At 48.4% G+C, this 23,970-nt stretch overlaps 1 protein-coding gene across 3 annotated transcripts in view; it reads right to left on the bottom strand.

The window, feature by feature from the left end:
• Positions 1 to 23,632, bottom strand: part of CD276 (CD276 molecule) — a 30,290-nt gene extending 6,658 nt beyond the window's left edge. The window contains exons 1-6 of one of the 3 annotated variants that reach the window (XM_058155833.1): positions 23,478 to 23,632; positions 14,939 to 15,062; positions 11,403 to 11,753; positions 6,897 to 7,193; positions 2,519 to 2,659; positions 1,021 to 1,059 (exon numbers count right to left, since the gene is read on the bottom strand). In XM_058155833.1, the coding sequence (XP_058011816.1) occupies positions 1,021 to 1,059; positions 2,519 to 2,659; positions 6,897 to 7,193; positions 11,403 to 11,753; positions 14,939 to 15,035 (925 nt within the window). In that variant the 5' untranslated portion in view covers positions 15,036 to 15,062; positions 23,478 to 23,632. Of the gene's footprint in view, positions 1 to 1,020; positions 1,060 to 2,518; positions 2,660 to 6,896; positions 7,194 to 11,402; positions 11,754 to 14,432; positions 14,692 to 14,938; positions 15,063 to 23,283; positions 23,423 to 23,477 lie in introns of those variants that run through there. The other 2 variants (XM_058155832.1, XM_058155831.1) reach the window with 2 other exon arrangements.
• Positions 23,633 to 23,970: the final 338 nt, after the last annotated feature.

The raw sequence follows: 23,970 nt of genomic DNA, 5'->3' as shown, positions 1-23,970 counted from the left end.
AGGACTCAGGGCGGTGTACAGCCAGGATAAAACTCAATATATATACAATTAAAACCAGAATTTAAAACGAAGCAAATTGCAAAAAAAGGCCGACATTAAAATTTAAAAATATAAAACCCAAGACAATAAAACCCAATTTAAAATAATAAAAACTATTATGCCAGTCCCGCTTGAATAAATAAATATGTTTTTAGTTCACGGCGAAAGGTCCGAAGATCAGGCACTTGACGCAGGCCAGGGGGAAGTTCATTCCAGAGCGTCGGAGCTCCAACAGAGAAGGCCCTGCTCCTGGGGGCCGCCCGCCGACACTGTTTGGCGAACAGCACCCTGAGAAGACCCTCTCTGTGGGAGCGTACGGGTCGGTGGGAGGCATAGGGTAACAGCAGGCGGTCTCGTAAGTACCCGGGTCCTAAGCCATGGAGCGCTTTAAAGGTGGTAACCAAAATCTTGAAGCCAGATTGTTGGTCTGATGTTAATTGGGGCATTCAACTAAGCTCATCTGGGTGTTGACTGCTGGTGGGGAGGTGTTTGGGACTTTTTGTTCCCTTTTGGGCTTCTGGATTGTCACAGTAATGCCCAGTATGTAGATGTTGTTCATGACTATAAACAACAGGAAATTACAGTCCTTGACTTATGACCGATTGCTTAGTGACCCTTCGAAATGACGACCCACCTCCAAAGAGGACTTACGACCTGGATCCAAGTTTTGACAGTCACTAGCCCTCTACTGCGGTTTCACAATCACACTTTGAATGGACAATATTACTATCCTCTCTTTTTTTTTTTTTTGGCTGGGTTCATTAAGCAAATCACGGCAGCTTTTAAATGAATCACACCGTCGGTAAACAAATCCGGCTTCCCCTTATTGGCTTTGCTTGTTAGAAGGTTGTAACTTCTCACGGTCACTAAATGAATGGCTGTAAGTCGAAGCCTATTTTATACTCTAATAACAACCAAAAGCAGAGGTCTGTCTGGAAATATCAACCAAGACCTGATAGAAGATCAAACTGTTTGTCTGACCTGTTTTGGAACCTTCTCCGTCATTTAACTCCTCTAGTCCTGAAGGAGGAAAAAAAAAATCAGGTTAAAAAAATAAATGAACCAGCCTAGAGGTGCCATCCGTGTCAAATTTGCTGGAAGGCTTACCAAATCCATCTTGTCAAAGATCACAAAGATCACTGGTGGCTCAGGCTGGTAAGACAGTCTGTTATAAACACAGCTGCTTGCAATTACTGCAGGTTCAAGCCCCACCAGGCCCAAGGTTGACTCAGCCTTCCATCCTTTATAAAGTAGGTAAAATGAGGACCCAGATTTTTGGGGGCAATAAAAGTTGACTTTGTATATAATATATAAATGGATGAAGACTATTGCTTGACATAGTGTAAGCCGCCCTGAGTCTTCGGAGAAGGGTGGGATATAAATGCAAATTTAAAAAAAAAAAAGATCACAAGCCAGGACTCTGGGTTGGATCAAAGGTGGATAATCGAAACCGGCTGATGGCCAACTCAAGCAAACCATCACTGCCCCACAGCCTCTGGAAATAGCACTAGCACTTAGACTTATAGACTTCATAGTGCTTTTTACAGCTCTCTCAAACTCTTGCCCCCAACAATCTGGCTCCTCATTTTACCGACCTCGGAAGGAGGGAAGGCTGAGTCAACCTTGAGCTGGTCAGGATCGAACTCCTGGCAGTAGGCATTAGCCTGCAATGCTGCATTCTAACCACTGGAAGGGAAGGAAGGAAGGAAGGAAGGAAGGAAGGAAGGAAGGAAGGAAGGAAGGAAGGAAGGAAGGAAGGAAGGAAGGAAGGAAGGAAGGAAGGAATAGCACTTAGACTTATAAACCGCTGCTTTCCAGCCCTCTCTAAGCGGTTTACAGAGTCAGCCTCTTGCCCCCAACAATCTGGCTCCTCATTTTACCGATCTTGGAAGGATGGAAGGCTGAGTCAACCTTGAAGTTGGTGAGATTCGAACTGGCAAATTGCAGTCAGCAGAAACACCCTGCAGTACTGCATTCTAACCACTGTGCCACCGCTTCACTTGATGGAAATGGTTTGTTCCATCTTCAATATGGTTTAATATTTAGAATAACGGGGAGATGTTAGGGCTGGGCAGTAGCACCTCTCTGCAATCCCTTCCACCAATGTTTTTCAATCTTGGTAACTCTAAGATGGGTGGACTTCAACTCCCAGAATTCCCCAGGCTGGGGAATTCTGAGAGTTGGAAGTCCACCCATCTTCAAGTTGCCAAAATTGAGGACCACTGCTCTGAATTAAAAGCATTCTTCCCCAGGACCATGAGGCAATTGTAAAAGACAGCCACAAACGCGCACACCAAAAAGACTCAACTGCAGACAGGTGCTAGCTTCCCAGCCCTATGAAGCACCATCTTGCCTTCAAACTCCAAGCAGTACATAGCCCTAGAAATATCTGGGGAAGGGGGGGGGATTGGGGGGAGTTGAACAGGTGCACAACCCGCGGGTCAAGACAGAGCGAAGACTACGCGCAGGTAACTCTTACCGGCTTTCGCTTTCTCCTCTTTGCAACTTTGACGGATTTTTTTCTGGCAGACGTATGCCAGGACGATCAGAAGGATGGCAAGGCAAATCGACAACCCCACTATGACCCACAGAGCGACTGCTGGGAACAGAAGGTGTTGTCCTGGAAGCAGAGAAAGAAAAACAGGGTGGGGGACACACACACTGTGATTATCAACGCCTTGGACCGGGATGACCAGAGGTGAAATCCAGCAGGTTCTGACAGGTTCTGGCAAACCGGTAGCGGAAATTTTGAGCAGTTTGAAGAACCGGCAAATACCACCTCTGGCTGGCCACAGAGTGGGGAGGGAATGAGGATTTTGCAGCATCCTTCCCCTGGAGTGGGGAGGGAATAGGGATTTTGCAATATCTTTCCCCCAGGAGTAGGGAGGGAATGGGAATTTTGCAATATCCTTCCCCCAGGAGTGGGGTGTGAATGAGGATTTTGCAATATCCTTCCCCTGGAGTGGGGAGGGAGTGGAGATTTTGCAATATCCTTCCCCCAGGAGTAGGGAGGGAATGGGGATTTTGCAATATCCTTCCCCCAGGAGTGGGGAGGGAATGGGGATTTTGCAATATCCTTCCCCTGCCATGTCCACCAAGCCACGCCCACAGAACCGGTAGTAAAAAAAAATTGGATTTCACCACTGGGAATGACCCAAGGAAAACTCCACCATGTGGGTTCGATGTCACACCACACTCACACACCACATGCGCCGCAAAGAGCTGTTGGCTGCCAAGAGTTTACTCAGAACCCAAAGCCCCTAATGACGCAGCTAAATGCTTCAATTGCTGCCGTTTCCCAAGACTTCCCAGGAAACAGCAGGTTGAATTACCCTATAAAACACTTCATTAACCTTTAAATAATTATGCTAATAAATTCAAATAAATGCTGATCTATCACCCTTTGCTCAGAGGAGAAGGAGGAGGAGGAGGAGAAGCTGAGCAAGGAGGCATTCAGCTTAATGGATTCCCTACGTGGTTCTTGGTCAAAGAGAGGTTTCGGATGTTGACAAGGGCAACTTTGTGTCTGCCAATGTTTAACAGCGGGCTTTTACCCTCACTGGACGGGCTGCTGGGTAAACGGCATCTTCTTTGTTATGGGGGAGGGGGAAAGATTTTTGCCCCCTCTTTTATGCAGACGTAAACATTGGGGATGTCAGGCTCATGCAAACAGAGCTATACGTACATAACCGGTCAGCAACTTTATTGCTTTCCACCTATATTACAAGAATCTTCCGCACACTGCTCGCCTTCCCTTGGGAACCAGCAAATAAAGTTTCATGCAAAGGTAGGTTTCAACCGGTTCTGACCAGTTCTGGAGAACCGGTAGCCGAAATTTTGAGTAGTCCAGAGAACCGAAAAAATGCTTTTAAAAGTTTTTTTTTTTTAAAGCGCCTCTGATGACCGCGTGGCTCAACTGGGATCATTAGGGGCTTTTAAAACCTCTTCAGCCAAAGAGGTTGTAGAAAAAAATGCTTTTAAAAGGCTCCTCTGACGATCCCAGCTGAGTTGCCCGATCGTCAGAGGCTTTTCTTTCTTTTAAAGGAAAAAAAAATCCGCTTTTAAAAGTAAAAAAAAAGAAAAGCCTCTGACGATCTGGCAACTCAGCTGGGATCGTCAGAGGAGCCTTTTAAAAGCATTTTTTTAACAGCCTCTTCGGCCGAAAAGGTTGTAGAAAAAAATGCTTTTAAAAGTAAAAAAAAAAAAAAGTTGGCCACGCCCACCCAGTCACATTACCCACCACGCCCACCAAGCCACACGCCCACAGAACCGGTAGTAACAAATTTTACATTTCACTACTGCCCCAACCCCTGCCTCCGACGGAGGGCTCCAGCTGTACCCCTTCTGGGCTAGCAAGCCTCAAATCAGTCCTGGCTGCAGGGCCCGTTGATCTGCGGATAATCTCAGCAAGCCCCGATTAACTCTGGCTAGCTTGGCCGCCTTGGTTTCTGCGCATGCCTCATCCTGTCCGCCTCTCAGCTGAGGGGCGGTAGCATCAGCGGCAATGCAGAAGATGGCCCCAGGATCAATTGATCAGAGGAAAGAGACACCAGCTGTCAGCAGGTGGAGACAAGGCAAGGATTCCCGAGCGGTTTTGTTGTGTCTTGTCCGCTCTCACCGCAGCCGGGGTCTGCTTATCTGCTCCCGAACACGGAGGAATGTATGCCTCCCGGCCCCAGTCCTGGCTCCATGCCCAGACAAGCTGCAGAGGAGGGGGCACCTCCCGGTCCCAGCCCTGACTCCATGCCCAAGCAGGCTGCAGAGGAGGGAGCAACCCCCGGCCCCAGCCCTGGCTCCATGCCCAGGCAAACGGAGCAGCTAGACCCCTCCCCCTCCTCCACAGCATGTGAGCCTGAGGAAAGTTTACTTCCAACAGCTGATTGGAGTGACCCTCGCATCAGAAGACTGGATAGGCGGAGGCAACAGAAGGAAGGGAGGGGCAGGCCTTAATGAGTGCTGAGTCATGGAGCCACACCCCATGGCCTATATAAAGGATCTGCTTTCTGGCAGTCTCTGAGTCAGGCAAAGTCGAACTTATCTTGCTGAAGTCACTTACTGGTCTCCTGCCTGCTCTGAGGACTTTGCTAGGACTTTGGGCAGAGCTGCAGAGGCAAGCCTGATTCGGATTTCCCTGACCCGGCCGTCAGCGGAGGAGTGGGACACGACAGGTTTGAATGTGGAGCGGTTCGACCTGTTTGCCTCCATCCCCACTGGAATGGCAGCCCTAGCGATGTGGGGCTGACACCTGTCACTTGCAGGCTCCAACGGTTCCCAATGGGCCACAGGCCAGTATTGGGTCACAGCCCAGGAGTTGGGGACCCCTGGGTTACGAGTTGAACATTGGTTTGATTTGCATTTCCTTTGCTGGCCCCCCAAGACGGTTCCAGCTGGTGTCCCATCCTACTGGGCTCCATCGAGTGGCATTGTGTGTTTAATCGAAACGTTTATGCTCCCGAAGGGACCTTCTCTCACAAAGCAGCGATTGCTGTGCCAAGGACAATTAAACCCTAATTAATGTTACCGCCAAGTGAAGGAGGTTAGCGAGAACTTGGGGGAAGTCTATAAAAATTGAAATGGCTCGAAGACATCTGGAAAGCCGGCAAATGTAGGTTGGCAAGGCAAGCGGGCGTCAGACTGCTCAGAGGGAAAAGTTCAGACTTTCCCGAAAGCTAATCTTTTGGAAGGCTGCAACCCTACACTTTGCTCTTGTCTTGGCAGGTTTGGGAAATAACCGTGGAGTGGTTTATTTGCTTACAGTAAAGGTAAAGGTTCCCCTCGCACACGTATGGGCCAGTCATTCCCGACTCTAGGGGGCGGTGCTCATCTCTGTTTCAAAGCCAAAGATCCAGCACTGTCCGAAGACGTCCCCGTGGTCATGTGGCCGGCATGACTCAACGCCAAAGTCGCACAGAACGCTGTGACCTTCCCACCAAAGGTGGTCCCTATTTTTCTACTTGCATTTTTTACATGCTTTCGAACTGCTAGGTTGGCAGAAGCTGGGAAAAGTAACAGGAGCTCACGCCGTTACGCGGCACCAGGGATTCGAACCGCTGAACTGCCAACCTTTTGATTGACAAGTTCAGCGTCTTAGCCACTGAGCCACCGCATATCATATGTATTATGTATGATAAGAATGTTATCACTATATATAACAGCGCATGATAAGAACGTGGCAAAGAGAATTAAATGCATCTGCACAATCCCCTTAATTGCAAGTAGTCCTCGATTGCTAAGTGAAATGGTGGGGAAGCAAATTTTGCCATATGTTACGACTGTTGTTAAGTTAGTCACACGGTTTGTTGAGTGAATCTGCCTTCCCCCTTGACGTTGCTGGTCAGAAGGTCGCAAAAGGGGCCCACGGGACCCTTTTCATAAATAGGAGTCAGACGCCAAGGGTCTGTGTGACCACGGGGATGCTGTAACGGTTGTAAGTGTGAAAAGGGGTCATAAAGTCACTTTTTTTCAGTGCCCGATGTAACTTTGAACAGGTCACTAAATGAACTGGGGAGAACCGGTATCAACCTACCACTGCTAAAGGTAAAGGTAAAGGTTCCCCTCGCACATATATGGGCCAGTCGTTCCCGACTCTAGGGGGCAGTGCTCATCTCCGTTTCAAAGCCGAAGAGCCAGCGCTGTCCGAAGACGTCTCCGTGGTCATGTGGCCGGCATGACTCAACGGCAAAGGCGCACGGAATGCTGTGACCTTCCCATCAAAGGTGGTCCCTATTTTTTCTACTTGCATTTTTTACCTGCTTTCGAAACTGCTAGGTTGGCAGAAGCTGGGACAAGTAACAGGAGCTCACCACTGCTACTCACTGACTATCCCAGATTTCACCCCGTCCCTGGAAGGCACGAACCTGTGATGGTGACGGAAGCGTGGGTCATCTCTCGAAGCAATGGGTTCTTGATCAGGCAACTGTAGGTGCTGTTAGGTTCAAGCACCACCTGCAGGATACTCTGGACATCGAAGAGGCCCTGCTCATTGGCCACCTGGGAGGTGGTGATATTGTCGGTGATGTTGTTGCCGTGGCCATCTTGCCAGAGCACAACAGCTTCAGGGTACCCGGAAAAGCTGTGGCATCTCACTTTGACCAGGTCACCCGGCTTCAGGTTCTTGCTGGGTTCCAAATTGACGTTCGGCTTGGAGTAGTTAGCTTAAAACAGGAGAAGAATGGATGAGAGATGATTCGGGCACCAAACAAACCCAGGTCAATACAGGTAGTCTTTGACTTACGATCATTTAGTGAGCGACTGGAATTGGGAACGTCTAGTTTAATAGATGTTATTAAACTAGTGATAGCTCAGGCTGTAAAGAAGCCTGTTATTAGAACACAGCAGCTTGCAATTACTGCAGGTTCAAGCCCGGCCCGAGGTTGACTCAGCCTTCCATCCTTTATAAGGTAGGTAAAATGAGGACCCAGATTGTTGGGGGGGGGGGCAATAAGTTGACTTTGTAAATATACAAATAGAATGAGACTATTGCCTTACACACTGTAAGCCGCCCTGAGTCTTCGGAGAAGGGTGGGATATAAATGTAAATAAAAAATAATAATAATAAAAACTAGAAAACTTACCAGTCTGGGCCTCTGTGGCTCAGACTGGTAAGACAGTCTGTTATTAACACAGCTGCCTGCAATTCTAATCCCACCAGGCCCAAGGTTGACTCAGCCTTCCATCCTTTATAAGGTAGGTAAAATGAGGACCCAGATTGTTGGGGGCAATAAGTTGACTTTGTGTATAAATATACAAATAGGATGAAGACAATTGCTAACATAGTGTAAGCCACCCTGAGTCTTCGGAGAAGGGTGGAATATAAATGCAAAAATAAAAAAAAATAAAAAAAAGAAGGACTAGGGGAGACATGATAGCAGTGTTCCAATATCTCAGGGGCTGCCCCAAAGAAGAGGGAGTCAAGCTATTCTCCAAAGCACCTGAGGGCAGAACAAGAAGCAACGGATGGAAACTCATCAAGGAGAGAAGCAATCTGAACTAAGGAGAAATTTCTTGACAGTGAGAACAATTAATCAATGGAACAACTTGCCTCCAGAAGTTGTAAATGCTCCAACACTGGAAGAGGAGATTGGATAACCATTTGTCTGAAATGCTAGAGGGTTTCCTGCCTAAGCAGGGGGTTGGACTAGAAGACCTCCAAGGTCCCTTCCAGCTCTGTTTCTGTTATTCTGTTGCTGGAATTGGGTATGTCTGGTTGCTGGTATTGAGTATGTCAGGTTTAATGAAAAGAAGGACTAGGGGAGACATGATAGCTGTGTTCCGATATCTCAGGGGTTGCCACAGAGAAGAGGGATAAAGCTATTCTCCAAAGCACCTGAAGGCAAGACAAGAAGCAACGGGTGGAAACTAATCAAGGAGAGAAGCAACTTAGAACTAAGGAGAAATTTCCTGACAGTGAGAACAATTAATCAGTGGAACAACTTGCCTGCAGAAGTTATAAATGCTCCAAAACTGGAAGTTTTTAAGAAGAGACCGGACATCCATACGTGCGCTGGCCAGTTGGTCTTTGGGTTTCCAGCAAGCACGTGTGCGCCATCCAGCTGGTCTTCATGCACACCAGAGCACCAGAGACCCAAAGACCAGTTGGCCGGAGCACGCATGCCTGTTTTCTGGCCATTTTTGGCCCATTTTTCAGGCCATTTCTGGCACTTCGGCACCTGCGAAGACCAGCTGGCCGGCACGCACACCCACAGAGATGCGTGCCGGAAACCAGAATAGCAGCTGGCGATGACACACGTGACCACAAAGAGGGCTCTGTGTGCCACCTCTGGCACGCGTGCTGTAGGTTCGCCATCACAGGTATGGGGTTTCCTGCCTGACCAGGGGATTGGACTAGAACAGGGGTCTCCAACCTTGGCAACTTTAAGACTTGTGGACTTCAACTCCCAGAATTCCCCAGCCAGCTTTGCTGGCTGGGGTATTCTGAGAGTTGAAGTCCACAAGTTGTCGTGTCCCACTCCTCCGCTGACGGCCGGGTCAGGGAAATCCGAATCAGGCTTGCCTCTGCAGCTCTGCCCAAAGTCCTAGCAAAGTCCTCAGAGCAGGCAGGAGACCAGTAAGTGACTTCAGCAAGATAAGTTCGACTTTGCCTGACTCAGAGACTGCCAGAAAGCAGATCCTTTATATAGGCCATGGGGTGTGGCTCCATGACTCAGCACTCATTAAGGCCTGCCCCTCCCTTCCTTCTGTTGCCTCCGCCTATCCAGTCTTCTGATGCGAGGGTCACTCCAATCAGCAGCTGTTGGAAATAAACTTTCTTCAGGCTCACATGCTGTGGAGGAGGGGGAGGGGTCTAGCTGCTCCGTTTGCCTGGGCATGGAGCCAGGGCTGGGGCCGGGGGATGCTCCCTCCTCTGCAGCCTGCTTGGGCATGGAGCCAGGGCTGGGACCGGGAGGTGCCCCCTCCTCTGCAGCTTGTCTGGGCATGGAGACAGGACTGGGGCTGGGAGGCATACATTCCTCCGTGTTCGGGAGCAGATAAGAAGGCCCCGGCTGCTGTGAGAGCGGGCAAGACACAACACAAGTCTTAAATTTGCCAAGGTTGGAGACCCCTGGACTAGAAGACTTCCAAGGTGAGTTTTGCCCCATTTTACGACTTTTCTTGCCACCCGTTGTTAAGCGAATCACTGCAGTCGTTAAGTTAGCAACCTGGTTGTTACGCGATTCTGCCTTCCCCATTGTCGTCGCTTGTCAAAAGGTCACAGGGGTGGAAATCGCATGACCTGGGGACACAAAGCAACCGTCATTAACACGAACCAGTGGCCACGCACGCAAATTTTGATCGGACGTGACCCTGGGGAATGCAGCAACAGGTCGTAAGGGTGAGCCCACAGCTATAAGTCCCTTTTTCCAGTCCCGTTGTAACTTCAAACGGTCACTAAGCGAACCATTGCTTACTCATGTGCTCCCTGTAATTCAGAAACCAATAGTTGAAGTAGGGAGGTTTGGGGGAAAGGAAGGGGAAGTAGAGAGGGAGAAGGAAAGGAGGAAAAAGGAAAGTAGAAGAGTAGGTGGGAGGGAAAGGAAAGAGAGGGTGAGGGAGAAAAAGGATTGTTGTAAAACAAGGGAGATGAAATGGTAGAAGAGCAACCAGTCCTTCGGGAGAAGGGCGGTATAAAAATTAAATTATTATTATTATTATTATTATTATTATTATTATTATTATTATTATTATTATTATTATTATTATTATTATTATTATTATTATTATTATTATTATTATTGACCCCGAATATATTTAAATTGTTTAGGATGAAGATTGTATTAGTATGAAAGTTAAAAGAAAATATGTATGTTAGATAAGAAACTGTACATTTAAGACACATTTATAAGGGGGGGAAAATAGAATAGAATAGAATAGAATTTTTTAGAATAGAATTTTTTATTGGCCAAGTGTGATTGGACATACAAGGAATTTGTCTTGGTGCATATGCTTTCAGTGTATATAAAAGAAAAGATACCTTCATCAAGGTACAACGTTTACAACACAAATGATGGTCAATATATCAATATCAAATAAAACTTTTTCAAAAAAAAAGAGAAAGAAACCAACAGCACTTAGACTTATATACCGCTGTATAGCGCTTTACAGCCCTCTCTAAGCAGTTTATAGAGTCAGCCTATTGTCCCAACAATTTGGGTCCTCATTTTAATGACCTCGGAAGGATGGAAGGCTGAGTCCACCTTGAGCTGGTCAGGATCAAACTCCAGACCGTGGGCGAGTTAGCCTGCAATGCTGCATTCTAACTACTGGGAAGGAAGGAAGGAAGGAAGGAAGGAAGGAAGGAAGGAAGGAAGGAAGGAAGGGAGGGAGGGAGGGAGGAAGGAAGGAGGAGGGAGGAAGGAGGGAGGAGGAGGAGGAAGGAGGAAGGAAGGAAAGAATGAAGGAAGGAAGGAAGGGAGAGACGGAGGGAGGGAGGGAGGGAAGGAAGGAAGGAAGGAAGGAAGGAAGGAAGGAAGGAAGGAAGGAAGGAAGGGAGGGAGGGAGGGAGGGAGGGATGGAGGAAGGAAGGAAAGAATGAAGGAAGGAAGGAAGGAAGGGAGAGACGGAGGGAGGGAGGGAGGGAAGGAAGGAAGGAAGGAAGGAAAGAAGGAAGGAAGGAATAGCACTTAAGACTTATATACCACTTCACGGTGTTTTCCAGCCCTCTCTAAGCTGTTTACAATGTCAGCCTCTTGCCCCCAACAATCTGGGTCCTCATTTTACCCACCTTGGAAGGATGGAAGGCTGAGTCAACCTTGAGCCTGTGAGGATCAAACTTATGGCAGTGGGCAGAGTGAGCCTGCAATACTGCCATTCTAAACACTGCTCCAGTGTGGCTCATCCTACCCATCACCTGCCCCGAAGCTCACCTGCCATTTGCAGACTAACAGCCGCCCTGCTGAAATCCCGCACTTTGACGAAGCAGGTGAAGCTCCCTTCGTCGGAAATCTGCACTTGGCGTAGCAGCAGGGACATGTTGCCGTGGGCCAGCTGGTCATAGAAGAGGGCAGTGCGGTTGGCGTAAGTGCTGCCCTGGTAAGCCGGCTGGTCCTGGCCTTCCGTGAAGCCGTGCACCAGTTGGTTGGTGTCGGTCACCTGCCAGAAGAGGCTAAGCTCGCTCAGAGTGAAATTGGACTCCGGCGAGAAGGAACAGTGGAGAACGGCATCATGGCCAACCAGGGCAACCACGGGGTCTTCGGAGACCTTGATCTCTATGGCTCCTGATGGGGAAGAGGACAACACAACACAACGTTTAAGACAGTGGGGAAATCCATTTTTTTTTCTACTACCAGTACTGTGGGCATGGCTTGGTGGGCATGGCAGGGAAAGGATACTGCAAAATCTCCATTTCCCTCCCCACTCCAGGGGAAGGATACTGCAAAATCTCCATTTCCTCCCCACTCCAGGGGAAGGATACTGCAAAATCTCCATTTCCTCCCCACTCCAGGGGAAGGATATTGCAAAATCTCCATTCCCTCCCCACTCCAAGGGAAGGATATTGCAAAATCTCCATTTCCCTCCCCACTCCAGGGGAAGGATACTGCAAAATCTCCATTCCCACCCCACTCCAGGGGAAGGATATTGCAAAATCTCCATTCCCACCCCACTCCAGGGGAAGGATATTGCAAAATCTCCATCCCCACCCCACTCTGGGGCCAGCCAGAGGTGGTATTTGCAGGTTCCTTGACTCTGTTCTCATCCAACTTTGGACACCAAAATCCCCAATGAGGGATAGCCTGAAGCAGGGGTGAAATGTTCCCGGTTCGGACTGGATTGTCTGAACCGGTAGCGATGGCGGTGGGTGGTTCGGAGAACCAGTAGCAAAAATCCCTGCTTCCCCCCCCCACATGCCCAGCTGAGCCACGCAATCATCAGAGTTCTTTTTGTTTGCTTTCAAAAGCATTTTTTCTTCAGCCGAAAAAATACTTTTAAAAGTAAAAAAAAAAGCCTCTGATGATCGCGCGGCTCAGCTGGGATCATCAGAGGCTTTTAAAAGCATTTTTTTCTACAACCTCATTTTTTTCTACAACCTCTTCAGTCAGAGGTTGTAGAAGAAATACTTTTAAAAGTAAAAAAAAAAAAGGTTGGCCATGCCAGCAAAGCTGAGGTCTGGAGCAGGGGTCTCCAACCTTGGTCCCTTTAAGACTTGTGGACTTCAACTCCCAGAGTCCCTCAGGCTGCAAAGCTGAGGTCTGGAGCAGGGGTCTCCAACCTTGGTCCCTTGAAGACTTGTGGACTTCAACTCCCAGAGTCCCTCAGCCTGCAAAGCTGAGGTCTGGAGCAGGGGTCTCCAACCTTGGTCCCTTGAAGACTTGTGGACTTCAACTCCCAGAGTCCCTCAGCCTGCAAAGCTGAGGTCTGGAGCAGGGGTCTCCAACCTTGGTCCCTTTAAGACTTGTAGACTTCAACTCCCAGAGTCCCTCAGCCAGCAAAGCTGAGGTCTAGAGCAGGGGTCTCCAACCTTGGTCCCTTTAAGACTTGTGGACTTCAACTCCCAGAGTCCCTCAGACAGCAAAGCTGAGGTCTAGAGCAGGGGTCTCCAACCTTGGTCCCTTGAAGACTTGTGGACTTCAACTCCCAGAGTCCCTCAGCCTGCAAAGCTGAGGTCTGGAGCAGGGGTCTCCAACCTTGGTCCCTTGAAGACTTGTGGACTTCAACTCCCAGAGTCCCTCAGCCAGCAAAGCTGGCTGAGGAACTCTGGGAGTTGAAGTCCACAAGTCTTCAAGGGACTAAGGTTGGAGACCCCTGCTCTAGAGGTATGATGCCCATGTCTGAACAACATCCAGCAGCCAAATAAAAAAGAAAGATGATTTTTTTAAAAAAAAATCACACAACAACCCAGAGGTTCAGATGTTCACCTCTAGATGTCAGTCTAGCTTCATCACATCGGCTTTATGCCACTTAGTAGCTCTGGATGCATTTTGGGGGAGGGAGACGGAGCTGACCCCAAGTGTCAGCAGTCCAGGGCAGGGGTCTCCAACCTTGACAACTTTAAGCCTGGCGGACTTCAACCAGGGGTGAAATCTACTTACCTTCCTTACCAGTTCAGACGTGCACATGCCGTGTGCGTCACATGCGCACACAGACTTTCTGCGCAGGCGCAGAAGGTAAAAAAAATACCAGGTTAAAACCAGGAAGTAATGGCACCTGGGTGGGTGGGCAGAGCTTCGTTCCGCCATTGCTACCGGATCACCGAACCAGCCGCCAAGATCACTACCGGATCGCGCGATCCGGTCCGAACCAGGAGCATTTCACCCTTGACTTCAACTCGCAGAATTCTCAACTCCCAGCTTTGCTGGCTGGGGAATTCTGGGAATTAAAAGTCCTCCAGGCTTAAAGTTGCCAAGGTTGGAGATCCCTGATCCAGAGAACTACAAGACACTATCTTTCATTCATGCACATACATCAGGGGTGAAATCTAGCCGGTTCTGACAGGTTCTGGAGAACCGGTAGTGGAAATTTTGAGTAGTTTGGAGAACCGGCAAATACCAACTCTGGCTGGCCCCAGAGTGAGGTGGGAATGGGGATTTTGCAATATCCTTCCCCTGCCACGCCCACCAAGCCACACCCACAGAACCGGTAGTAAAAAAATTTGGATTTCACCGTGCTTTGCTGAGAGCAAAGAACCAGTCGGATGTTTGATATGGGACTGCCATTGGGATAGGTGAAGTCTCCAAGAAGATTAGAAAAACTTTTGACGCTGGGAATGCAGAAGAAATGGGTTCAATATGACAGGTAGTCCTCAACTTATGACTGCAATTGGGGCCAGAGTTTCCGTTGCTAAGCAAGGAAGTTGTTAAGTTAAGTTAAGTTAAGTTAATATTATTATTATTATTATTATTATTATTATTATTATTATTATTATTATTATTATTATTATTATTATTATTGAGTTGCACCTGATTTTTGCTGCACTTGCCGCTTGCCACAGGTTATAAGGTCCCTCCTTCTTCTCTTTCCAGAACATTCCCACACATCATTACACGTTAACGTGGTTAAGGTTAAGGATGACATATATGTTTCTGGAATTGTTATAAGATGCCAATAAAAGGGAATCTTTGTAGCTCAGGGTTGAAATGATGGGTCCTTGGTGCTCTCTGAATTTGGTGGATATTTCTTGCAGATATTTCGTGACCCAGCCAGGTAACATCATCAGTGCTAGAAGAGAGGGGGGTTTGCAGAGGAGGAGGAGGAGGAGGAGGAGGAGGAGGAGGAGGAGGAGGAGGAAGACTGTGATGTCCTTGGTGCTCTCTAAGCATGGTGGTTTTCTTGCAGATGTTTCATGCCAACTAGATAACAACATCAGTGCATCAGAAGAAGATATAAATCATCCTTAATCTAATCAAACTTGCAACCCGGAAACCAGAAGTTAGGAAGGCAAGTCGCTGACGCTCCTCATACTTACCTAGCCAGGTGGGCAGGAGAAAACCCAGAAGCAGCAACTGGACCCACAGCTTCCATACAAAGGAAGAGTCCTGGGAGCGAGAAGCGTTGGGGCACATGGTCAGGAGAAAGCAGTGATCCTCTTCCTGAAGGAAAACCGAACAGGGTAAGACATGTGCAAAACACCAGGTTTATTCAAGTTACGTAGACAACTCTACGAGTTGTGGATGATCCAAGCACATTGATGGGTTGATATCAAGAAATTCTAGGGCTGTAGGCTAGCAAGGAAAGCTAAGCAAGGACGGAAAGAGAACAACAAACCACTTCAACAATCCTTCTGTAGAACGTCCACATAGGAACCAGGAGCTCTCCTTTTTTTATAGCAGGAATTTTGGTAAGATGCCTTCAATGAAATTCTTACCATGTGGCGTGGGATGCTCTTGCCTTGACTTCCCAGTTAGGCCAAATGATGCATACCATCAACATTTAGGTTAGCCTCCTTTCTGTGCCTAGCCTTCTTGGCTTCTATGCCTTCAGTGTAGGAGAAGGGACTCGTTCTAAATCAAGGGCCTCTGGTGGCTCAACAGACTAAGTCTGTCTGTTATTAACACAGCTGCTTGCAATTACTGCAGGTTCAAGCCCCACCAGGCCCAAGGTTGACTCAGCCTTCCATCCTTTATAAGGTAGGTAAAATGAGGACCTAGATTGTTGGGGGCAATTAAGTTGACTTTGTCTATAATATACAAATGGATGAAGACTATTGCTTGACATAGTGTAAGCCGCCCTGAGTCTTCAGAGAAGGGCGGGATATTTTATTTATTTATTATTTATTTATTTATTCGAATTTTTATACCACCCTATCTCCCGAAGGACTCAGGGCGGTGTACAGCCAAATAAAAACATAAGAATAATACAAATAAAAACAACAATTAAAAAACTTATTATTTAGGCCGAAATTAAACTATCACTAAAATAGTATAAAACCCCATTAAAACTAAATTTAAAACTAAAAACCTTAGGCTAGCCCTGCGCAAATAAATAGATGTGTCTTAAGCTCGCGGCTGAAGGTTCGGAGGTCGGGAAGTTGGCGCAGCTCTGGGGGAAGCTCGTTCCAGAGGGTGGGAGCCCCCACAGAGAAAGCCCTTCTTCTGGGTGTCGCCAGTCGGCACTGCCTGGCGGACGGCACCCTAAGGAGTCCCTCTCTGTGAGAGCGCACGGGTCGGTGGGAGGCAATCGGTGGCAGTAGGCGGTCCTGTAATATAAATGCAAATTAAAAAAAAATGCTGTGCTGAAGCTGAGCAGGCTGTTTGCTGTTTGCTACAAGGAGGCAAATTGCTGGGAGGCAGAGGTCGAAGGGTGGGGGGGGCGACCGGGGTGGGGTGGGGGACGCTTTGGCAACATTCGCTGTATAAGACGCACAGACATTTCCACCCACTTTTTTCGGGGGAGGGGGAGGAAGTGTGTCTTATACTCCGAAAAGATCGGTACTACCTGGCACAACACTAAGGTGTGTTTCAATCTTCTAACTGAAATTCACTTCTCCCCAAGAAGACCAGTGGTGAAAGTCAAATTTTTTTACTACCGGTTCTGTGGGCGTGGCTTGGTAGGCATGGCAGGGGAAGGATACTGCAAAATCCCCATTCCCTCCCCACTCCTGGGGGAAAGATACTGCAAAATCTCCATTCCCTCCCTACTCGTGGGGGAAGGATACTGCAAAATCTCCATTCCCTCCCCACTCCTGGGGAAGAATACTGCAAAATCTCCATTCCCTCCCCACTCCTGGGGAAGAATACTGCAAAATCTCCATTCCCTCCCTACTCCTGGGGGAAGGATACTCTAAAATCCCCATTCCCTCTCCACTCCAGGGGAAGAATACTGCAAAATCCCCATTCCCTCCCCGCTCCTGGGGAAGAGTACTGCAAAATCTCCATTCCCTCCCCGCTCCTGGGGAAGAATACTGCAAAATCTCCATTCCCTCCCCACTCCTGGGGAAAAATACTGCAAAATCTCCATTCCCTCCCCACTCCTGGGGAAGAATACTGCAAAATCTCCATCCCCTCCCCACTCCTGGGGAAAGGATATTGCAAACTCTCCATCCCCTCCCCACTCCTGGGGAAGAATACTGCAAAATCTCCATTCCCTCCCCGCTCCTGGGGAAAGGATATTGCAAAATCTCCATCCCCTCCCCACTCCTGGGGAAGAATACTGCAAAATCTCCATTCCCTCCCCACTCCTGGGGAAAAATACTGCAAAATCTCCATTCCCTCCCCACTCCTGGGGAAGAATACTGCAAAATCTCCATCCCCTTCCCACTCCTGGGGAAGAATACTGCAAAATCCCCATTCCCTCCCCACTCCTGGGGGAAGGATATTGTAAGATCCCCATTCCCACCCCACTCTGGGGCCAGCCAGAGGTGGTATTTGCCGATTCTCCGAACTGCTCAAAATTTCTGCTACCGGTTCTCCAGAACCTGCTGGATTTCACCGCTGAAGAAGACCCACTGAATGTTCTGCAAAATCCAGTGAGTTATATCAGCTTCTTTCTTCTGCTGTCTTTTCCCCACCCATTCTTGGCTCTCTAATTATGATTGTGACAAGCCTATTTATTTGACATCATCGGGAACGCTCTATTTATAGGGTCTTCTGGGTTTATATTTTTAGCCTCCTTCTACCAGAATTCTCCTGCTTTCCCTGTCCCTACCAACAGAACCCTGTAATTGTCAAGGCTATTTTTTTCCCCCTGCCAGCAAAGCGTGCCAGCTGCATTACACGGCAGAAAATTTAAGTGTGCAAGATTAACGCACAATGCCAAATTCTCCTATGAAGACAGCCAGGGGTTGGGGAAAAAAACTACATGCAAGCTTAGAATGACATAATATTCTTTCCCCGCTCTGGAATTGTGCTTGGACAGTTGTCTTAAAAGTCTAACGCCCCATTTCAACACATAACATAATGCTGTATCTAAATTGGGACACTGGATGCTTGCTGCCGTCCCTCGAGTCACCTTTCCTGTGTGATTGTGCAAACAATCTATCTCTGGACTAGCCTTGGCAAGCCCAGCTGTCTTGCGCAGCCCTCAAAACATGCAAAGAGCTATCAGAAAAGAACGGTCTGGTCCCAGGACTATTAGTCAGGCCCCTTCTTTGCAGAAGTGAAATTTACAAAGAAATTTACAATCCGCCCTCAGCGTCCTTGGCTTCAAAAAAAAATATCAGGGGGATGATTTCAGTTTTAAAAAAAAAAGGGGCGGGGGGGGGCGAATTGTGCACCAGTCTTTCTCAATGGAAGTGAGTTGGAATGACACTCTTCAGGATCACTGGCCACCAACTGAAAATGTTGGAAGCTACAAATCCAAAAGATCTGGAGAAGGTTATGTTGGTCTATGTACTCCCATTTTTTTTTATTGCATTTATATCCCGCCCTTCTCCGAAGACTCAGGGCAGCTTACACTATGTTAAGCAATAGTCTTCATCCATTTGTATATTATATACAAAGTCAATTTATTGCCCCCCAACAATCTGGGTCCTCATTTTACCTACCTTATAAAAGGATGGAAGGCTGAGTCAACCTTGGGCCTGGTGGGACTTGAACCTGCAGTAATTGCAAGCAGCTGCTGTTAATAGAATAGAATAGAAATAGAAATAGAAATAGAATAGAATAGAATAGAATAGAATAGAATAGAATTTTATTGGCCAAGTGTGATTGGACACACAAGGAATTTGTCTTGGTGCATAGGCTCTCAGTGTACATAAAAGAAAAGACACGTTCATCAAGGTACAACATTTAAAACACAACTGATGGTCAATATATCAATATAAATCATAAGGATTGCCAGCAAAAAGTTATAGTCATACAGTCATAAGTGGAAAGAGATTGGTTATGGGAACGATGAGAAGATTAATAACAGACTGTCTTAGCAGTCTGAGCCAGCAGAGGCCCCATTGAATTCAAAGGTATAAAATGGTTAAGGGACTGAGACTAAACCATTGCAGGAACTGGGTATATCTAGTCTGATGAAAAGAAGGACCGGGGGAGACATGATAGCAGTCTTCCAATATCTCAGGGGCTGCCCCAAAGAAGAGGGAGTCAAGCTATTCTCCAAAGCACCTGAAGGCAGGACAAGAAGCAATGGGTGGAAACTAATCAAGGAGAGAAGCAACTTAGAACTAAGGAGAAACTTTCCAAGAGTGAGAACTATTAACCAATGGAAAGACTTGCCTCCAGAAGTTGTGAATGCTCCAACACCAGAACTCTTTAAGAAGAGATTGGACAACCACTTGTCTAAAATGGTCTAGGGCCGTGATGGCAAACCTGTGGCACGTGTGCCAGAAGTGGTACACAGAGCCCTCTCTGTGGGCATGCGCCATCACCAGCTGATCTTCCGGGTTCCATCATGCACATACGCAGCAGCCAACTGCTCTCTTCCGTGTTCCGGTGCTCTGGCACCGCATGCGACACTCCAGTTTTGGCACTCGGTGCTGAAAAGGTTAGCCGTCACAGGTATAGGGTATCCTGTCTGAGAAGGAGGTTGGACTAGAAGACCTTCAAGCAGAGGTGAAATTCATTTTTTTATTGCATTTATATCCCGCCCTTCTCCGAAGACTCAGGGCAGCTTACACTATGTTAAGCAATAGTCTTCATCCATTTGTATATTATATACAAAGTCAATTTATTGCCCCCCAACAATCTGGGTCCTCATTTTACCTACCTTATAAAAGGATGGAAGGCTGAGTCAACCTTGGGCCTGGTGGGACTTGAACCTGCAGTAATTGCAAGCAGCTGCTGTTAATAGAATAGAATAGAAATAGAAATAGAAATAGAATAGAATAGAATAGAATAGAATAGAATTTTATTGGCCAAGTGTGATTGGACACACAAGGAATTTGTCTTGGTGCATAGGCTCTCAGTGTACATAAAAGAAAAGACACGTTCATCAAGGTACAACATTTAAAACACAACTGATGGTCAATATATCAATATAAATCATAAGGATTGCCAGCAAAAAGTTATAGTCATACAGTCATAAGTGGAAAGAGATTGGTTATGGGAACGATGAGAAGATTAATAACAGACTGTCTTAGCAGTCTGAGCCAGCAGAGGCCCCATTGAATTCAAAGGTATAAAATGGTTAAGGGACTGAGACTAAACCATTGCAGGAACTGGGTATATCTAGTCTGATGAAAAGAAGGACCGGGGGAGACATGATAGCAGTCTTCCAATATCTCAGGGGCTGCCCCAAAGAAGAGGGAGTCAAGCTATTCTCCAAAGCACCTGAAGGCAGGACAAGAAGCAATGGGTGGAAACTAATCAAGGAGAGAAGCAACTTAGAACTAAGGAGAAACTTTCCAAGAGTGAGAACTATTAACCAATGGAAAGACTTGCCTCCAGAAGTTGTGAATGCTCCAACACCAGAACTCTTTAAGAAGAGATTGGACAACCACTTGTCTAAAATGGTCTAGGGCCGTGATGGCAAACCTGTGGCACGTGTGCCAGAAGTGGTACACAGAGCCCTCTCTGTGGGCATGCGCGCCATCACCAGCTGATCTTCCGGGTTCCATCATGCACATACGCAGCAGCCAACTGCTCTCTTCCGTGTTCCGGTGCTCTGGCACCGCATGCGCACACTCCAGTTTTGGCACTCGGTGCTGAAAAGGTTAGCCGTCACAGGTATAGGGTATCCTGTCTGAGAAGGAGGTTGGACTAGAAGACCTTCAAGCAGAGGTGAAATTCATTTTTTTTAACTACCGGTTCTGTGGGCGTGGCTTGGTGGGCGTGGTGTGGCTTGGTGGGCGTGGCAAGGGAAGGATACTGCAAAATCTCCATTCCCTCCCCACTCCTGGGGGGAGGATACTGCAAAATCCCCATTCCCTCCCCACTCCTGGGGGAAGGATACTGCAAAATCTCCATTCCCTCCCCACTCCTGGGGAAGGATACTGCAAAATCCCCATTCCCTCCCCACTCCTGGGGGAAGGATACTGCAAAATCCCCATTCCCTCCCCACTCCTGGGGGAAGGATACTGCAAAATCTCCATTCCCTCCCCACTCCTGGGGGAAGGATACTGCAAAATCCCCATTCCCAGCCCGCTCCTGGGGGAAGGATACTGCAAAATCCCCATTCCCTCCCCACTCCTGGGGGAAGGATACTGCAAAATCCCCATTCCCTCCCCACTCCTGGGGGAAGGATACTGCAAAATCCCCATTCCCTCCCCACTCCTGGGGGAAGGATACTGCAAAATCTCCATTTCTTCCCCATTCTGGGACCAGCCAGAGGTGGGATTTGCTGGTTTCTCTGAACTACTCAAAATTTCCGCTACCGGTTCTGCAGAACCTGTCAGAACCTTCTGGATTTCACCCCTGCCTTCAAGGTCCTTTCTGATTCTGTTATTCTGCTATTTTGTCCACACCACTGGAGGTTTTCAAGAAGAGATTGGAAAGCCATTTGTCTGATATGGTGTGGGGTTTCCTGCCCAATCAGGGGCTTGGACTAGAACAGGGGTCTCCAACCTTGTCAACTTTAAGACTTGTGGACTTCAACTCCCAGAATTCCACAGGAATTCTGGGAGTTGGAGTCCACAAGTCTTAAAGTTGCTAAGGTTGGAGACCCCTGGACTAGAAGACCTCCAAGGTCCCTTCCAACTCTGATTTTCTGTTTAATTACACTAACTAATCCGTAGGGCTTTGGAAACCAATCAACCCTATTTCACCAGAGAAAAGATTGCTGTCGCTTCAGCTTTGATCATTCTTTCCCCTGGACCTAATGACATCGTCTTGGCCTCTGGAGAGAAGATGGTGAAAACAGTCATCTAACCAATCTTGCATGATGAAGTCATTGCACCAAAGGAAACAGATGGCCAGCTGTGCTGTCCTACCCAAAGGGAGATTTCAGGAAGTGAGGAAGGGTAGTTTGAATGACACACACCAAAGAGATGGACACCCTTTGAAACCGGCATTCCCACCAGAGGCTGGGAAGTGCTTTCGCCCAGATGGCACCGAGTAGTTAGATTGGGTTAATTCTCCAACGGAGCCCATGAAAGCGCTTTCCCATGCTTACGAGGAGACCCGACCTGATGGTCGGAAGACCACAATCTTGCTTTGCTTTGCCGATTTCACCACATCCATCGGATGTGGTCATTTGTCTGCTTCCAAGCCCAGTTGGCCACAATTTCAGTTTTCTAAATTAATATTAGACTCCAGAGGTCCAGCTTTCTAATAGGTAAGTAAGAGGAGAAGGAGAGGGGAATAGAATAGAACTAAAGAGAACAGAAAATAATCAGAACAGGGCAGAACAGGGATGGGAAGGGAAGGGAAGTAGGAGAGGAGGGGAGGGGAGGGGAGGGGAAAGGAGAAGAAAAAGGAGGGGAGGGGAGGGAGGGGAAAGGAGAGGAGGGGAGGAGGGAGAGAAGAGAAGAGAAGAGAAGAGAAGAGAAGAGAAGAGAAGAGAAGAGAAGAGAAGAGAAGAGAAGAGAAGAGAAATTTTCCTGGGAATTCCCAAAGCCAGTTTTGAAAACACACACAGAGAGACAGGAATTCCAGTCCAGCTCAGGTCACATTCGCAGACTCTGAGATGCAAATGATAAGTTTGTTAAACTTTTCTGCCACCCTCTGCAGCGCAACCCGGATCGCAATTCGGATTCTGACCACCGCCACCACCGCCCCTTCCCCCTTTTAGCGCCCCCCCCCACGAATAGAATAGAATAGAATAGAATAGAATAGAATAGAATAGAATAGAATTTTTTATTGGCCAAGTGTGATTGGACACACAAGGAATTTGTCTTGGTGCATATGCTCTCCGTGTACATAAAAGAAAAGATACTTCTTTTAGCGCCCCCCCCCCACGAGACAACAGAAGGTCATTCGTTGATCCCTGCCCGTTTCAAGGACCCTTCCCGACCCTCTCGTTCTTCCCAGGGAGGGGCTGGGTGGCGCTGGTAAGGTGAAACCACCCCACCCCACCCCAGGGGTAGGTGGGTGGGTGAGAAGCGGGAAAGCGGAGCCCTTTCCTCGCCTGACTACTAACTTATCTCAAGACCTACGTGGCCGTGGCCGGAAAAGCGAGTTCGAAGCCAACGGCGGAGAACGAAGCGAAACCGAGCCGCGGCCGGGCTGAGTGATGCAGAGAAAGACGCGTGGCTGGAATTAACACGCATCGCGAAGCCCGTTCCAGGGCTTTGTGTTGGGCAAGTAGGCGCGGCGACGGGGAGGGAGGGAGGGAGGGAGGGTCAGGAAAAGCCCCTTCCAGCTGCTTTCTAGATCCAGAAGGAGGGAGAGAGGGGGGGGGTGGACAAGACAAGCTCGGCTGCTTCCTTCCCTTCGGCTGCTAAACCATTCCTTCTTTCCCTGCGGCCGCTCCCCAGATCAGCCGACTTACCCTGCCCCGCAATCAAAGTCCGTCCAAGTTGCGCCGGCCAGCCTTGGACGCCTGGACTGGAGCCTGGCCGGAGTCGGCTCGCTTTACCCGATCGTCCTCCTTCCTTCCTCCTCCTCCTCCTCCTCCTCTTCCCGCCGCCCTTCCTTTCCAGGGCCGGCAGACAAGGGCGGGTCTCCCCACCAGTTTCTGCGTACCCTCCGGGCGTGCAGGTCCCAACTCGTCCAGCAGCCCCGCCGGGAACTTCCCTGCGCCCTGGAGGGCGAGAGCCGGAGGGAGTTGAACCCAGTTGAAAAGGAAGCCAATCCCAGCCCCTCTGGCTTCCGGGGTGGGGAGAGCGGGGATCTGGGCACTGGGGAGGGGGAGGGAGGGAAAGGGGAGGGGGCCAAGGGGGAGGAGGGAAAAGGGGAGGGGAAGGGAAGAAGGGTGGAGAGGAGCTGGCGGGGGAAAGAGAAGAGAAGGAGGAGGGGATGTGCGCCAGGATTTGAGGGGCCTGCGACAAGAAAGAGGGGGGGGGGTCCATTTATTTTCCAAAGCCCCTGAAGGGAAGACAAGAAGCAATGGATGGAAACTCATCAAGGAGAGAAGCAACCTGGAATTAAGGAGCAATTTCCTGACAGTGAGAACAATTTAACCAGTGGAACCACTTGCCTCTAGAAATTGTGGGTGCTCCATCAGTGGAAGCTTTTC

Source organism: Ahaetulla prasina, chromosome 13 (genome assembly GCF_028640845.1).
Source record: "Ahaetulla prasina isolate Xishuangbanna chromosome 13, ASM2864084v1, whole genome shotgun sequence".
In the NCBI taxonomy this organism is placed as follows: Eukaryota; Metazoa; Chordata; class Lepidosauria; order Squamata; family Colubridae; genus Ahaetulla; species Ahaetulla prasina.
The sequence above is the reverse complement of the archived record's forward strand: the minus strand, read 5'-3'. Positions and strand labels throughout refer to the sequence as shown.